Consider the following 17,553-nt stretch of genomic DNA (forward strand, 5'->3'; position numbering starts at 1 on the left):
GTGTAAGAAAGAGACGGTGGGAGTGTTTGGAAACGAGGGCTGCTGTTCACACTGATGATTTGTGAGCTCAAAGCGCTGCTGTTTCCAGGACTCTAAGGTTACACATCACCCATCATGAACCCCAAACACAGAGTTTATGCCAGCTGTCTGAGGGTTTGGGTAGCATCCACCCAGCACTGAAAACAAATGGTCCACAAGTTTCACCAGAAGCAAGGTCAAAAAACACCTGACAATGATTGACAAAAAAATTCCAGAAATACTTCTTGTCAGTCCATGGATATATATTCTATTATATTCCATTCTGTTTTATTTATATAGCATGCTTAAAAACAACAGACATTGGCCAAAGTGCTTTACAGATCAGAAAAAACATACAGTCTAAAACTAATAACTTATACTGAGTCCTAAATTTTACTGGAAGCCAATGAAGACATGCTAATACTGGTGTTATACTTACAAATTTCCTAGTCCCAGTCAAAAGCCTAGCAGCTGCATTTTGAACCAGCTGCAGGCGTGAAATTGATGCATGAGAAACACCATAGCATAAGGAATTACAATAGTCCAGTCTGGACATGATAAAAGCATGTATATAGAGAGAGAGAGAACTATATAACATTTATTATTATTATTTATAGAAAATATAAACAAAGAATCGTTAAAAATAAATGTAAAGATACCATATTGTAATATTACTATATTCTTCTGTTTTCTATAAATAATAATAAATATATATTAGATTTCTTTAACATAAAAATATATAAACCATGTTATATGTAATTTATTTTATAACAGACAAATATTTTAAATAAAAGAAATTAGAAAATATCACATAATATATGAAAATTAAATAATAAAATTATATAAATAATAAAATTATGATTATAATTATACATAAAATTATATAAACCTTGTCATACATATTACGAAGTTATGAAGTATATGAAATTGCACTGTTTTTAAAAACGTAAAAAGTGTTGTTGTTTTTAAATAACATACATACAAATTAAGTCATAAATAAAATTATATTATTTTCTGTCTCTCTCTCTCTCTATATATATATATATATATATATATATATTTATTTATTATATAAATAATTATGTTTACAGAAAATATTATGTAGAAAATATTTTAAATAAAAATTAAATAATAATAATTATATAAATAATAAAATTATTATAATTATACATAAAATTATATAAACTATGTCATATGTATTATGAAGTTATGAAGTATATGAAATTGCACTTTTTAAATTTTTAAAAATAACATATACACACAAATTAAGTCATAAATAAAATGAAATATATGAAGTGATACTTTGCATTTTTTTCTCTCTATATAAATTATATAAATAATTATTTTTACAGAAAATATTATATAGAAAATATATTAAAGAAATCATTTTAAATAAAAAATTGTCATTTTAAATAAGAGAAATATATATGAAACTACAATTTGCAATATTGTTATAACTAATAATAACAATAATAATACATTTTATTTAAAATTTTACAATTATTTATATTTTATATATAAAATTATTATTAAAATGACAGTATATTATATATTCATATTAAAATAGAATATGAAACTCTCTTATGTATTATTTTTTATTTCTACCTCTAACCTTCTGTAACCTTCAAGACTGGAGGAACAGCGAGTGTAAAATCTGATCGATCAGCACAAACAGGTAATGGAGTGAGTCAGGGCTTTGGCTCAGGACTGATTCCATTTGATATTGAAATGTACAAATAGCCAAATCGATCCGAACAACCTCATCTTCTGTCTGAATCCAGACTCAATTGCGCTCCTGACAGAAAGGCTGCTGCCTGCTAACATGATCTAAACTAAAACTGTAAAGTTATTAGATGAATAAATCTCTACAAGCGTTACTTAGACAGCTTAAACGTTTAGCGCACAAACCTACGATTAAAAATCAGCTCCAGAGTTTCGGACTCACAGCTGATAAAGTCGAGGGTTTTAAAAACACATTTCTGTCAAGAGTTCAATTGCTAGTCCACCAATAAATCTCTACAAATGAGGCAAACTGCTGTTTGAGGACATAAGATATAAAGTCCAAGCATGAATCGATAATCGTAATGATATCCAAGAAAAAAAAAACCAAAAAACACCATCAGCCCATCAAATTCCTCAAAACCAAGAGCTAAAGAGAGACATCAGCGGCTCCCTCTGCTGGCAGAGCCTCACACTGACTCCTTCTCCAGAACAAGCAGTTTGTGGATAACGGCCTAAAAGCGCACTATAGTGGAGTGATATTATGTGAATCGGGACACGGCCTACATCTCAAATTCACAGAGACACGTCTGGGATCCCGGCTGATGCTCATTACCTCATAAAGACCTGAAACACGACATGAAGAGAAGTGAGCAGCAGTGCACTCGTCTCCATCACCGCTGAACTGAGACGCGTCTCACATCTGAAAACGGCTGACGCTACATTCCCACCTGAGCTCATCAGTGCAACTGCTGTAATTCACCGGAGTCATTACACATGCTAATAAAACACACACCAATCAAAGAACAAATGAACTGAAGTACATCAAGAGACGACGAGGAGAGAGAAATACAAAATTCATTCAGATGCAGCATTTCAGAAACCAAGAGAAACATCACATCCATCTATCTATCCATCCATCCATCCATCCACAGTGTTATAAACCTACTCGAGCGTGTCTGTGTTCTCTGGTTTTGTTGTATTAGGGCTTGTTTTGTGTGTGTGTGTGTGTGTGTGTGTGTGTGTTGCAGGTAAAGGAGATGAATGTTGTGTTTGCTCAGGTTTTAATTGTGTCTCATTGCAAGTGGCCCTAGAGAGCATCAATCAGCACTAATTGTGTGTGGCTTCACAGTTGACTGATTTGAAAGTTATAATAAGCTGATGACTAAACCTAAATCAATATCCCTGTATCGACCACACACACACACACACACACACACACACACACGAAGAGAGCTGTGCGTGAGGTATTTATAATATATCTGAAGGTTGAGTTCACTCTGTGAATCACAATTAAGCTCTGGAGAAAAGCTCGACACAAACTGATGACTGAAGAGTGAGAGTCAGCCGTCAGATATATTATACATGCCTGACTCTGAGCTGTGTGTGTGTGTGTGTGTGTGTCGTCTCTCTCTGAACTTACCCAAAGCTTGAGATGCAAAAGCTGCCATCGCACTCTGTAAGCGATCCGGTCGTAACGCCTGAACCACCAACACCTGAGAAAAAGACCAAAATAGAGTGAGTGCTCTGTGAGTATTCTGATTGGTGCAGACTGCTGATTGACAGCTCACCTGCTGAAAGATGGAGATCTTCTTGGCAATGGGAGGCGGGATTTCCTGTTCGCAGCAGGAACTGCGTGAGAACGTGAACCACAGGTCTGAGTCGTTCAGACAGAGAGACTGATACAGCACTGGAAATGTGCTCTAGAGAGATACAGAAATAATAAACATACTAGAGAAAGACAGAAAAAGCAATGCTAATAGTAATTTACATTTATGCCTTTGGTGGATGATTTTATCCAAAGTGACTTGCACTGCATTCAAGGTACATATTTGTTCTTGCTAGTGCCATGCTCTATTGTTTGAGCTGTAGCCGCCTTTCTGTTTACGTTTTTCTGGATTCCATTTTAATGGTTAAATTAAATTTTCACAAAAATATTTTTTTAATTTAAAGTAAAATATGTTTTACACATTTTAATATTTATGGTTTCCATTTTTTTCTGTTTAATTTTATTTTTTTCTGGATTTTAAGGGTTAAATTAAATTTAGTAATCAAAAAGCATTTCTTATGAATTAAATCACGAAACTTTTACAATTTAACAACAATATATTAAAAGTTTATCTAGGGCTCTTTGAGTTTTTGTTTATTTATTTTATTTTATTTTTTCCAGAAAGCCAAAGTGTCTTTTTCTTGATTTATGATTTGAATAATAATATTATAATACAAAAAAATTATCATCAAAAATATCATCAAATTAGAGCCCTGCATTTCGGCCCTAGGGCCCCTAGCAGCTCATCAAATCCACATTTTATTCTGTAATTTTCGTAAAGGTCCTAATTACCTTGAGCAGAGCCACGGCCATCAGCCTCTCCTGGTCAATCCAAGATGGAAACTGTTCTCGCAGAGACTTCTGGGAGTCCTGAAGAAAGACAGAAAGAGTTTCTACAACTGAAGAGAAGAGATGCATGTTATTTAATTGAGAAAAGCATAAAGACATTCATACCGTCTTGCGAACCATGTCTCCAACGATCAGGCCAGTGAACACGTCCCATTCCTGCATGAGACACAAACAAACACGAGTGATTCAGTTTTATTGTGCTTTACTGGCAGGCCTAATAACAGCACATTTGTCTTGTCAAGAGCCGCTGCAGTAGCTGTTGACGACCCGAAATAGAAACGTCATCATTCATTCAGGATCGGTTATGAGAGTTTAGGGCTCACACACACACTTACGTTCTCCTGGAAGAGTTCTGGGTTCATTCCCTTCACAAAGTGCAGAGCAAACATCAACTGATCCGCCTGTAAATGGACACACAAATTCGTCATTTTAGATGAGAACAGCGTTAGCAACACAAAGATCATGGGTTCGATTCCCATGGAATGCACGAACTGAGAAAATGCTTGAATGCAATGCAAATCACTTTGGATACAAGCGTCTGCCAAATGCATAAATGAATGAATATGACACAGTGCCAGTGCTGGAGGCTCATTCGTGATTTCTGTTCTGGAAAAATTGGTCTCCTTAACACGCAAAACAACAGCTCAATCTGGCTAGACTGACATAAAACAAAACTAGATCACTGTTGCTAGAATCAATGAAGCTCTCTCAGTGGATAAACATTCATTTATGTTGTGCTGCATCAACTCAAACTTCAAAAAGCTGATTTACAAATATCATTGACTGCCATACATTTTATTCATTCCTCTTGGTGGCATAAATACATTGAATTAAATTTGGACTTTTTTTGCTTTGGATTGTAAAATATGACTAATCACATTTACCATTTCTCTGCAAAAAATTTTTTGGATAGGATGTGACAAAATATGATGAATGACACAGGGATAATGATGACAAAATTAACATCCAAAGCTATTCTGTCAGCTAGCAAACGAAGCAACTCTAAAAACTTTGCAAACAGACCCTTTTTAATGGATAATTTTAAAATATTGAAGTGTAGTGTTATACAAAACTGGCCAAACAGTGTCATTTTAGCAATATCTATGTAGTATTATAGTGTTTATTAATATTTTCAATTAGCTTTTATTTTTCTATTTTCTATTTCATTTTAATATTAGTTTTCTGTGCTTTTGTCATTTTCATTATTTTTTAAATTATATTACTACATTATATTTTATTTTAAATTTATTAAAATTCATTAATTTAAAAAAATTGTTTATTTTTTATTATTTTTAAATAACTTTATTTTTTAAAGAATTTATTAAATAAAATTAAAAATAAAATATAAATATAACAAAACAAAAGAATAAAATAAAATAAAATGTGATTTTTCCTCAAGTCATGTGAACAAATAACTTGCTCAGAGCATTTGCTGTCATCAAAATGATGGCTGATGCTGTATGGTTTCAGGTGGGTGGACTCATTGCTATGGGAACATAATGAGGGCTCTGATTGGTGCTGGGGTTTTAATGTGATATTTTATTATTTATTTTATTTATAGATAGATTTTTAGATTTTTAGGGCTGGGCAAGTTAGCGCATTATTATCACGTTAACGCAGACAATTATTTTATCGCGCATTAATGCAGTTTTTTTTTATTAATATTATTATTATTATTTTGAAAGCCTGTTGCTCACTGGCTCTGAATTCACATACAGATAAACCATGGGTCACAGGAGGGGCTGGATGTTGATCAGTACTGGCTTGGGATGAATCTCATTGGTTGAGTCATCACGCGTCTCAACCAATGAGAGAATTTGGGGAGGGCCTAAGACCGCAGCAGCGCTCACATGAACGCTATTATGACATCAAGATTTCAAAAGCTTGTGGCTTGAAAGTACTTAAAGATAGAGATCTACTGTAAATTAGAAAAATGTTGGGCATGACCGAAAGTTTATGTGGGGTGTAAATATACTCATCTAATTTGCATATAAAGTTAAGTTAAGTTGTGACGTATTGTCAAGTATGGTGACCCATACTCGAAATGGTGCTCTGCATTTAACCCATCCAAGTGCACACACACAGCAGTGAGTAGTGAACAACGCACACACACACACACAGTGAACACACACCCGGAGCAGTGGCAGACTTGCTCCAGCGCCCGGGGAGCAATTAGGGGTTCGGTGCCTTGCTCAAGGGCACCTTAGTCATGGTATCGAAGGTGGAGAGAGTGCTGTTCATTCACAATCCCCACCTTCAATTCCTGCCGGCACGAGAATCGAACCAGCAACCTTCAGGTTACAAGCCCGACTCCCTAACCATTAGGCCACAACTACCCCTATGACACCATCGGGGGCGGCCATCTTGAATTTCATGATATTAAGGAAATAGTAGATGTTTGAACTTATTTGCATGTTTGTTTGTTTTTTTGTCTTTATCCTCATTCCAAATGATCAGAAAAGAGGAAACCAACAATAAAACAGGAGAAAGTACTAAATTATTACTATATTACTATACTATATAGTAGTAAAACGCATGTGAACAGTAGCCTACTTTTTGATCAGTTCATCAGTAATATTCAGGAAATAATAGATATTGCCCTGCCACCCACATCCCCGTTGGGCAAAGGGTCGAAATGATCACTTGTTTGTGCTTCGTGAACACTCTCGCCTAATACACTCGTGAACCATTGCGCTGCAAAGATGTACTGGGAGATGCGCGATCATTAGACAACCAATCGTCATTTCCAAAAGGCAAATATTCCCCTTCAGAGTCAGAATCGGCGAATAACATTTGCAACACATCCTCACGGTACAACTTTTTATTAGCCATTTGGCAATTTTCACAAATCTCTCACAAATCTCACTATTTATTCGCCCGCTATGAACTGAACTGCTTCCACATCAATGACACGATAGCTCACTTGCTCTGCTATTTCCTTGAACACTTTGAATAGGAACATGACGTAATTTTGGTCTAGAATCGAAGTACTACATGGAATACAAATGAGATATCACACCATATTAGGAACTACAGTCTAATTTATTAAGTATGACGTCTTGTCGCAATTTTGCGACTTTTTGGCGCTTAGAGGGTTAAGATTGCCTAGTGTGAGTACACCCTTATTCTCCCGCATCCCGCACACACACGAGTCTCTAACCGCAAACAACATCAAGTGTTGTCCCGCGCCACACTCTGTTGCGTAATAGTGCAGGTCTCTACTCAGAAGGTGCCTGTTATAATGTTATGATCGAGGTTCTGGACTCTGAGCATAACTTGTTTTTCTATAACAAACTAGAAAAACTAGAAAACTAGAAAAAACATTAATGCCCTGGCAGTGGCAAATAGCTTTGGTTTTATATTTAATTTGATTACATTAATGTTATAAGTTGAGATTTACAAGAAATACTTTAACTGCTACAATGTAAAAGGAATACTGCTGTAAAAAAAAAAAGCACCTTATTTGTTTAAAGTGTTTGCAAACCAAATGTTATTGCACTTTTGCTCATATAGCAGTACTTTTAAATGAAAAAAGTGCCCAGTACACTACTTTTGAATTCATTATTGAATTTTGTGCATAACAATGCAATTAATCACGATTAATCGCAGAAAAACATGCGATTAAAAAACTTTAATCGTTGCCCAGCACTAATTATTGTATTATATAATGAGGGATTGAGTACGTGTTACCTTGAAAAGTGAGCGGCAGATATACTCATACACCATGTTCTTCAGACGGCTCTCCAGCGTGGAAATCCTCACATCGGTGCTCTCACTTTCCTGCATCACACACACAGTTAGCTTCACTAATTCATTATTTTGTCAGTGTGTCCAGATGAGTGTGTGTCGTCACCTGTTCGGTCTGCAGCGCTCTGTGAAAGAGTCGCAGGAAAGAGGCCAGACTGAATCTGTACATGTTATTAATCTTGGACAGATCCGTGATCACAAAGTACATCTTGCTGGCCGTCTCGGCTAGCGGCAGGTACGCGTCTCTTTCCTACAGACACATGGAGAGACTGATGTTACACTGGTGCCACCTGCTGTTTCATTCATTCCTGTTATCTTGTTCATAATTGTACTCTTTCCCAGCATCACCTGGTCGAGTGACATCTGCAGGCGGTGCGATTCAGTCAGCGATTGGTGGATCAGAGCGCTGCTGGCTTTGGTCTGGTTCAGAGACTCAATCAGCCCCTTATTCTCCAGGATATTCCCTTGAGAGGTTGCCAACGTCTTTACATACACAAAACACACAGTTTGTAGCGTTTATGGAGAAAAACATCCAGTAAAAGGGCATGCTGGGATCGGTGCTTCAGTACCTCCAGCAGTGACTCCTCCAGCTGAGCGAGCTGAATCTTCTTCTCCTCTTCCTGTTGCAGGAGTTTCGTTTTTTCACTCTCCAGCTCTGGTTTCTCTTGCTGGATGGTCAATGCTAGCAGCTAAACACACACATATGCGATAATGATTAGCTTTATGGAGTCAGTGCAGTGGGTTTGTGATAAGTGAGTGTGTGTGTTACCTGTCCTCGTAGTCCTGCTCTAGTGGTGGTGAAGTTCACCTCTGTGATAACAGACTTGGCATCAGGTGGGATGAAGGGACTGGGGTTACGGGTCGCCAGAAACAGACGGAAATCCTCGTTATAGTCAATGACTTTGTCTCCGATCTGCACCACATATCGCGGCCCTGCCACACACACAAAGAGCAAATATTGAAATATTGATAATAAAATAAAATCACAGCCAATTAGGACACTATCGTTCAAAAGTTTGGAGTCAGTATGATTTTGATTTATTTATTTATTTATTTTTTATAAATTAATACTTTTATTCAGCAATAAATTGATCAAAGGTGACAGTAAATACATTTAAAATGCTACAAAAGATTTCTATTAAAATAAAATAAAATAATCAGAACACTATCGTTCAAAAGTTCAAAAGGGTCAGTATGATTTTTGTAAAAGAAATTAATACTTTTATTCAGCAAGGATGCATCAGAAGTGACAGTAAGACATACAAAATAAATCTTAATTTGGCTGTAGGATTGAATAATAAGTTGAGGAGATGTAAACTGAAATCACTTTTGAATTGAATTGCGATTCATTTGTCACACTGCAAATAAAGTATATTGTGGGATACAGTGCACACACAGTGTGTTCAGAAGTGTTTTTAACAAAAACTAAAACAATTAAAAATTATACTAACTGAACTAACTGAAATAAAGCTTATTAGATGAAAAACCTAAACTTAAGTTTCTAAACTGAGTTTAAGCTGAAGTACAAAAAACCGAAACGGAAATAAAAAATAAGGCTAAAAAACTTACAAAAGCACATCATAAAATTACTAAAATTAAAACTAAAAATATAAAAATAAAAGCTATTTCAAAATATTAATACATACTATAACCGTTATAAATAATACTAAAATAACACTGATTCTATGCAAACCTCAAATACTCAGCACAGTATGCAGTGTGTACTGCAGAAAACGAGTAGTATGAAAACAGCCTTAATGAATGCCGCCCAGATTGGTGTGGAATCCCGGTTTGTAGAAGAGGAGGATTTGTGATTTGTGGGGTTGCCAGATTGGATGCTACAGAACACAACACTCTGTGTGTGTGTGTGTGTGTGTGTGTGTGCCATCTCTTCTGTACGTCTGCAATGCAGCAGTCTGTACACACACTTTAATTTCCCTCTCTCTCTTTCTCTCCTCATCCAAGCGCTGAAAAGCTCTTGGTTTATCTGACTCCCGCCGGTCCCTGATAGACTCAGCCGTATCTGCTCCACACACACACACACAGCAGCATATGGAGGAGGCTTCAGAAATGCCTGCAGGTCTTATTTCATACACACAGCTGGGACAGGAGGATAAACACACTACAAGCACAGTGTGTGTGTGTGTGTGTGTGTGTGTGTTTCCTAAAGGAGCATCTAACTCCGCGTTATAACCATGAGTGACACCACATGTTTCAAGCGTCAATTAATTTTTCAATTCTCACTGAAAGTTAAATCATAGAGAAATAACAAAATCACAACCAATCAGAACAAAAACTACCATTTAAAAGTTTGGGGTCAGTATGATATGTTTTAAGAAATTAATACTTTTATTCAGCAAGGATGCATTAAATTAATCTAAAGTAACAGTATAGACATTTATAATACATAAATGCTGTTCTTTTGAACTTTCTATTCACCAAAGATCCTGAAAAAGAAAATCACAAATTGCACAAAAATACTGGGCAGCACAACTGTTTTCAACATGGATAATAATCAGAAATGTTTCTTGAGCAGCAAATCAGCATATTAGAATGATTTCTGAAGAGCATGTGACTCTGAAGACTGGAGTAATGATGCTGAAAATACAGCTTTGATCACAGGAATAAATTGCACATTATATTCACATAGACAACAGTTATTTTGAACTGTAATAATATTTAAATTGTAATATTAAACTAATAATATTCTATTTGTTTTGGTCTAATTTATTTATTAAAAAAATATTAAAAAATCCTTGCTATGTGCACTGTGCTAGACTAACTGAGACTTGTCACAACACTTGTATATTGCTGCTCTCTCGTTGATCTGTTTGCTTCTACTTTGTAAGTCGCTTTGGATAAAAGTGTCTGCCAAATGACTAAATGTAAATGTATTTCATCATTTTTACTGTATTTTTGGACCAGGCTGTCAGTTTTAGTTCCTGTGAAACTCTTTGAAGTGACTGAAGTTCTATCACTGGATATGTAAATAAGCAACCTAATAATCCGTTAGTAATGATTGAAAAGCATTTATGTGAACACCTCAATCAATCTGACGGAGCTCAAACCAAATGAAGGGGTGGTGGAGATACTAAATAACAAAATACGAGCCATGTAAACAAATCTGACTGCTTTCTCAATCAGATTCAATGCATGTGCTGAAATTCTGCAAATGCAAATGAATATTTGCATTAAACTGCGAACTTTAGTCAACATATAAATAGTACTTTCAGTATCAGAAAATCGATACAAGAAAACAGTATGACAAATATATTTGAAGTGAATCAAAGTTGTCCTAAAACTCGTATTTCAGTTGAAATACACTACAAATGTATATTTCAATTCTGACTATTACTTTTGATTTTTATTATTTAATGCATATTTAGTGTACTCACCCTGTGCGATGAGATCTCGCCGCAGCAGCGGGTACAGCACGGGTTCAACGCCGTCCATCTCCTGAATGATCAAAGTTTTACCGAAGCGCACGGCTAACTCCAACACCGTCATGAAGTTAGCATCCTGAGACAGAGAACCAGTCAAATAAACACGTTCAGTACATGTGTGATTTTGGGGTTTTGACATAAAAATAGACTAATTACGCTGAAAACTAGAGTAAAGTTTTATTCTAAATAAAAATGTGTTATTTTTTTGTGGGGTTGGGTTTTTACGATGAAACAGAAACTGTGTTAATATGTAAAAAATCTAATCTGCTATTGTTTATAATAGCGACTGAAATAAGGGCTTTTTTTTTTTTTTTAAGGACTTTTAATTGTTTGATCAAAATTATTGCGAGGGATAATTTAGTAGTAGCTGATATTGGTAGGATCATGTCATAGCATCTCTACTAAATTCTACACCCTTGAAAATCACAAGAAGCGATATCCGACTTTGGAAACTATAGTTCTCTTCTTAAATATAAAGAGGTCAAACAACAGATTAATGAGTTCTCCAAAAAAGCTTATTACGTAATTATAATATAAGTCAGACATTGAAGTGAGTTGCTGTTTTTGTCTCTTCTGAGGAAGATTCAGTCACTTGTTTTGTACCAACACAGAGAAATTTAGGTCAGATTTTTTAATGTTCATCTCATTTTGTAAGTGACCTTTCTTTCTGTTTTAAAGATGTTTTCTTTGGATTGTTTGACTACTCAAAACAGAATATAGAAAAATATTACTTAATTCATTTGTGTTTGCTGTCAGCTAAATTTCACATACATAAAAATCTGTCTCTAAACCTCTCTTTTCTTTATTTAAAGTTAATCTAGATAAGTACGTGGAAACTATCAGAAGTTCTGTTAAAAATGCATCTCTATATTCAAAATCTCTATAATCTCTATATTCAAAACATGGTTACTATAGTTAAACCATGGTAACCACAAATTAACCATGGTTTTGCTACACTAACCATAGTTTAACCATGGTACTTGTAGTAAAACTGTGGTTACTACACTTTTACTACTGTATAACAAAACCACGGTTAATTTTCTTAAGAGATTTGTATTTGTGTACTCTTTCTTTTTTCTTTGTATTGTTTTTATAACTGTACTGCCTTAATGGTTTGATGTTTTGTACTGTTTAATAAAAAAAGATTTGCAATACGCACTCCAAAGTCCCGATCTAAATCATATGATTCACAAAGCGCTTCGAAGTTCCGATCTGAATCAAATGATTCGCGATACATGAAGTTCCGATCTAAATCAAATGATTCACGAATCCACTCCGAAGTTCCGATCTAAATCAAATAATTCGCGATATGCAAAGTTCCAATCTAAATAAAATGATTCATGAACTCGCACCTAAGTCCCAATCTAAATCATATGATTCACAAAGCGCTCTGAAGTTCCGATCTGAATCAAATGATTTGCAATATGCAAAATTCACAAATTCAATTCGCGAAATGATTTGCAAACCTGCTCCGAAGTTCTGATCTAAATCAAATGATTTGCGATACCCAAAGTTCCAATCGATACCAAATGATTCATGAACCTGCTCCGAAGCCCCGATCTAAATCAAATAATTCGCGATACGCGAAGTTCCAATCTAAATCAAATGATTCATGAACTCACACCTAAGTCCCGATCTAAATCATATGATTCACAAAGCGCTCCGAAGTTCCGATCTGAATCAAATGATTTGCAATATACGCAAAATTCACAAATTCAATTCGCGAAATGATTTGCAAACCCGCTCCGAAGTTCTGATCTAAATCAAATGATTCGCGAATCCATTCTGAAGTTCTGATCTAAATCAAATGATTCGCGATACCCAAAGTTCCAATCGATACCAAATGATTCACGAACCTGCTCCGAAGTCCCGATCTAAATCAAATAATTTGCGATACACGAAGTTCCAATCTAAATCAAATGATTCATGAACTCACACCTAAGTCCCGATCTAAATCATATGATTCACAAAGCGCTCCGAAGTTCTGATCTAAATCAAATGATTCGCGATACGCGAAGTTCTGATCTAAATCAAATGATTCACGAATCCACTCCGAAGTCCTGATCTAAATCCAATGATTCACGATACGCAAAGTTCCAATCTATACCAAATGATTCACAAACCCGCTCCAAAGTCCCGATCTGAATCAAATGATTTGCGATACGTGACCAAATTGGAGCACTTCAAAACAGTGAATCATTTTGCATCGCAATGGTTGAACTGATTCGGAGTTTCGAAAATCTCCCGTTTCACCCATCACTATGTGCTTTTTAAAATAATTTCAAGCAATGCTGAAATTCGAAAATGAATGGCTCTTTTGATCTGGTTTTTGCTAGTGAATCGCTTGAACTGAACAATCGAAGTCATGAGTGAGATTTTACCTGTTGGTTTATGACCTCCAGACGATGTGCTTTCAGATGAGTTCGTAACCACTCTGTCGCACGAGAGGATGGATCGATCAAGAATGGACAAGAAGCACTCTAGAGAAAGAAAAGAAGAGAAGAGAAGAGTATGTATTAATTAATTATGAGATAAATCATAAAGTGACATTTTACCTCCTATAAAACCAGATCAGAAACCTGTCAGGAATATATCCAGATCATATTCAACTCAAACAATGAGAAACTGGAGAGAAAATGTGTTTAGCTGTCATAAGAAGTAATGTCAGAATTAATTAACTCTTAAAATAGACTTCTTTTTCTTTATGCAAAATATCATTTGTTATGTGCAGACGTGTTCCTGACAGCTTTCGTCAGACTATTTCCTGCATGTGTTCTTTCGTTTCACTCGTTCTCTTAGCAACATCACAGTGGGTCGCCATAGAAACCAGACTCCTTAAGAACACTAATTATAAACTTCTAAAACACGTCAAAGGGTTCAATCAGTTCAGATGAGATCATACATCCCAAAAAATCAGCTGTATTACACATAAACAAGGGGAAATGTTTCAAAAACAACGTCTTAGTTAATAAGACATTCATGCCAACAGGTTAGTTGTAAGGCCTGTTCACACAATGAAACTCTGCTTGCATTTTTTCCATTGTTCAAATCAGTTTTTTTGCTATATAAACTTTTTATCAAGTAAAAGGTATTTTAGTCTTGTCTGATTGTAGTTCAGCTTAAGAGTGCTTCGAGTCTTTTTGCTGTCAAATCTTGACTGATTTTTCTCAAGTAAACGTCAGAATAACTGCAGTTATATTTCCAGATGAACACTTGCTGGACTGAAGCAGCTCAGCTTTACTTGATTCTCCATCAATCGTTGTTTTAAGAAAAATCAGTGCGTCTCGAATCTGATCATCAGGATCTTCTGAGAAGCGTTTGTTTCCAGAAGCTTTACTTTCACTGTTCCTCAAAACAAAGCCTCCAAAACATCTCACATCTTCTGAGGAGCGTTTATTTCTTCATCTCTCATCAGCATTGCATTATATGTTTGGATCATTTCAGTCTCATCTTATTACATATTATTGTAGATATAGAGTGACTGCTGATATTTAGATCATTGTATTAAGAATGTGCTATACTGTCATAAAGATCTCATTGATTTACATTTCAAGCATCAAAATTTCATCACTTTTTGTTCATATAAATATCAGCCTCTGCAGCAAATTGCATATTTTTGCTCAGTTTGAGTCTCTGAATATTGCATGTCTCCTGATGTGAACAGGCCTCTGGGGTTTGGGTGGTTAAAGCTGAGTTAGGACTAGTTGATAGTACAGAATAGTATGAGAAGTGAACACTTCTAAGTAAACATCCATGTGTGTAATCTTACCCATGACCTGATTTCATTAATCTGATGTCAGCATGAGGACAGACAGATGAATGAGTGAACGTTGAGAATTATGGGAACACAGATGAACAGAGCGCTCCGTGTGTGTGTGTGTTACCTGCAGGATGACCAGAGCGTTCTCCATCGACAGGTCATCAGACGGCAACCCTTCACTCTTCCAGATCAGCTGCTCGCTCTCAGAACACAGGAAGTGACGCAGATCGAACTCTGCCAATCAGAGTACAGGACTGTTAAAGCCTCAGCCAATCAGAAGAAGAGTTAAAATGGTGTTAAAATGTACTCATACAAGTTTCTAAAGTCAATTGCTGTGTGCTCACTGATTCATATGTTCCTGTTCACTGACAGTGATTGTAAAATTAAAAGGATTAAAATAGTATTTTTGGTAACTGAAATACAGATGAATTAAAATAAAATATAAATATTAGATGAAAAAATTAAACAAACAAAAATTAGTAGTGAATTTTGTTATTGTTAACTAAAAAATGTTTAACTATTAAAAATCAAAAATAATAAAAATAAAAAAAAAGATTAAATAAAATGAAAATATTACATGAAAACTTACAAAATATATATTTTGTTACCTAATTGAAATAAAACAAGTTCAAGTTTTAGAGTGGTAAAATTACTTAAACTATAATAAAAATAAAGATAAATAAAAAATACTAAAAACACAAAAATCATAAACAAAGTTACTAAAACATCTAAAAATATAAAGTTAACAGCTAATTCAAAATACTATAATAGACATCTTAATATATATAATATATAATTGATAAACACTATAATATAAATAATACAAAAATAGCACTGTTTACTGATTGGTCTAATAACAGTATGGAAAAGGTTTGTTTGCATGTTAAAGCTGTTGTGTGTATTGGATGTTCATCTAGTTTGTGGTGTGTCAGTTTAATGTTCAGAGTCGCAGTAAGTCAGTTAGTTAGTAATTTGACTTAGTGAAGAGTGAAACACTGTGACGTTTTCACAAAACATTGATGTGTTTGAGTGGCCTGACCAATGACGTGTGTATGGAGGTGGGACTATCTGTTTAAATGACAAGTGTGCTGATTTCGTCACTGTTTTAACTCATGAATGTGTGTGTGTGTGTTACTCTGTAGTCCTGAGCTGCTCATCCAGTGGTCGAGGCTGCTGCGCCGCTGGTCTTCAGGAGCGGCAGGCAGATACGTGATGAAAGCAGCAGATAGTTGAGCTCTCTTAGGAAGAGTGTCCAGCTCCTCACGGATCTCATCCACCTACACACACACACACACGCACACACATACGTCTAATTAGAAACCACCCACATATACGACAGACACTTGTGCTCTAAAGTGATTCTTTGGCTGCATGTTTGTGTGTATGTCTTCAGATGTGAGAGCATGAGATTTAATTACAGCAGGAAGCAGATGCAGAGAGAGATACATACACAGCAACAGTAACCAAACACTCTCTCTCTCTCACACACACACACACACACACCTGTGCGGTCCAGCGTGTGTGTTCTCCGTCCAGCTGCTGCAGGAGTTTCTCGGCTGCGCTGATGGTCTCTTGTGCTCTGCTCACCTCAGACTCCAGTTTGGCCGCTTCAGTCGTACGACACTGAAACCTGGATGAAACGTCACACACACACACACACACAAAACCTAGTGAGCTGCCTACCTAGACAGCATGTAAGGCATTTAAGTATCACATGCATCGATTGTGAAGAATGCAATCCCAGAAAGCACCAGGGTTATTATTGTTAACTAAATTATAATTAAATAAACATTAACATAAAATAAACATTAACCAAAATAAAATTTAATTAATCTTATTTTATTTAGTGGTCAAGGCAACATTTCTCATTGTCCTTTGGTTTAAGTAAAATAACTAAAACTAGATAAACTAAGGCTCAAATTAAAATGCAATAAAAACTATATAGATATATTTGAAAAAAAAAACAATAATAAAAACTAAATGACTAAATTTGTAACTAAAATTAAAGTGCACAAAGAAAATATAAAAATGAAATCTAATTCAAAATATTATAACAAAAACTATAATGATTCTTAAATAACACTGGAATACATGGCAGTAATTTCAATGAAAATATTCCACCAAAATAGATGACTTCGATATGAATGTTTCAATAAAATGATCTTATTAAACTAAATAAAACAATTTAAATATATTTAAAAATAATAAAATAAAAATAATATAATTAAAATAATTAAAAACATGTTTATCATGGCCAAAATGGATGAATTCTATATTGAGTTTCAATAACTATAAGTAGTCTTAAACTAAATAAAATAAAATGAAAATAAAATTGATCAAAAATATAATAATTTTTTTTAACCAAAATCAATAAATTCTATATCGAAAATTTCAATAAAAGTAGTATTATTAAACTAAATTAAAAAATTAAATTATATTTATAATAATATATTATATATTAATATAAG

At 34.9% G+C, this 17,553-nt stretch overlaps 1 protein-coding gene across 3 annotated transcripts in view; it reads right to left on the reverse strand.

Moving 5' to 3' along the window:
• dync2h1 (dynein cytoplasmic 2 heavy chain 1) overlaps nt 1-17,553 on the reverse strand; it is a 97,230-nt gene that overhangs the window by 27,387 nt on the left and 52,290 nt on the right. For all 3 annotated transcript variants that reach the window (XM_058799774.1, XM_058799775.1, XM_058799773.1), the window contains exons 62-76: nt 16,589-16,715; nt 16,221-16,362; nt 15,210-15,319; nt 13,707-13,805; nt 11,278-11,401; nt 8,652-8,815; nt 8,452-8,571; nt 8,231-8,365; nt 7,989-8,132; nt 7,826-7,915; nt 4,471-4,536; nt 4,241-4,291; nt 4,079-4,156; nt 3,309-3,440; nt 3,161-3,233 (exon numbers count right to left, since the gene is read on the reverse strand). In XM_058799774.1, coding sequence (XP_058655757.1) covers nt 3,161-3,233; nt 3,309-3,440; nt 4,079-4,156; nt 4,241-4,291; nt 4,471-4,536; nt 7,826-7,915; nt 7,989-8,132; nt 8,231-8,365; nt 8,452-8,571; nt 8,652-8,815; nt 11,278-11,401; nt 13,707-13,805; nt 15,210-15,319; nt 16,221-16,362; nt 16,589-16,715 — 1,655 coding nt within the window. The remainder of the gene's footprint in view (nt 1-3,160; nt 3,234-3,308; nt 3,441-4,078; nt 4,157-4,240; nt 4,292-4,470; nt 4,537-7,825; nt 7,916-7,988; nt 8,133-8,230; nt 8,366-8,451; nt 8,572-8,651; nt 8,816-11,277; nt 11,402-13,706; nt 13,806-15,209; nt 15,320-16,220; nt 16,363-16,588; nt 16,716-17,553) is intronic.

Source organism: Onychostoma macrolepis, chromosome 15 (genome assembly GCF_012432095.1).
Source record: "Onychostoma macrolepis isolate SWU-2019 chromosome 15, ASM1243209v1, whole genome shotgun sequence".
Classification (NCBI taxonomy): domain Eukaryota; kingdom Metazoa; phylum Chordata; class Actinopteri; order Cypriniformes; family Cyprinidae; genus Onychostoma; species Onychostoma macrolepis.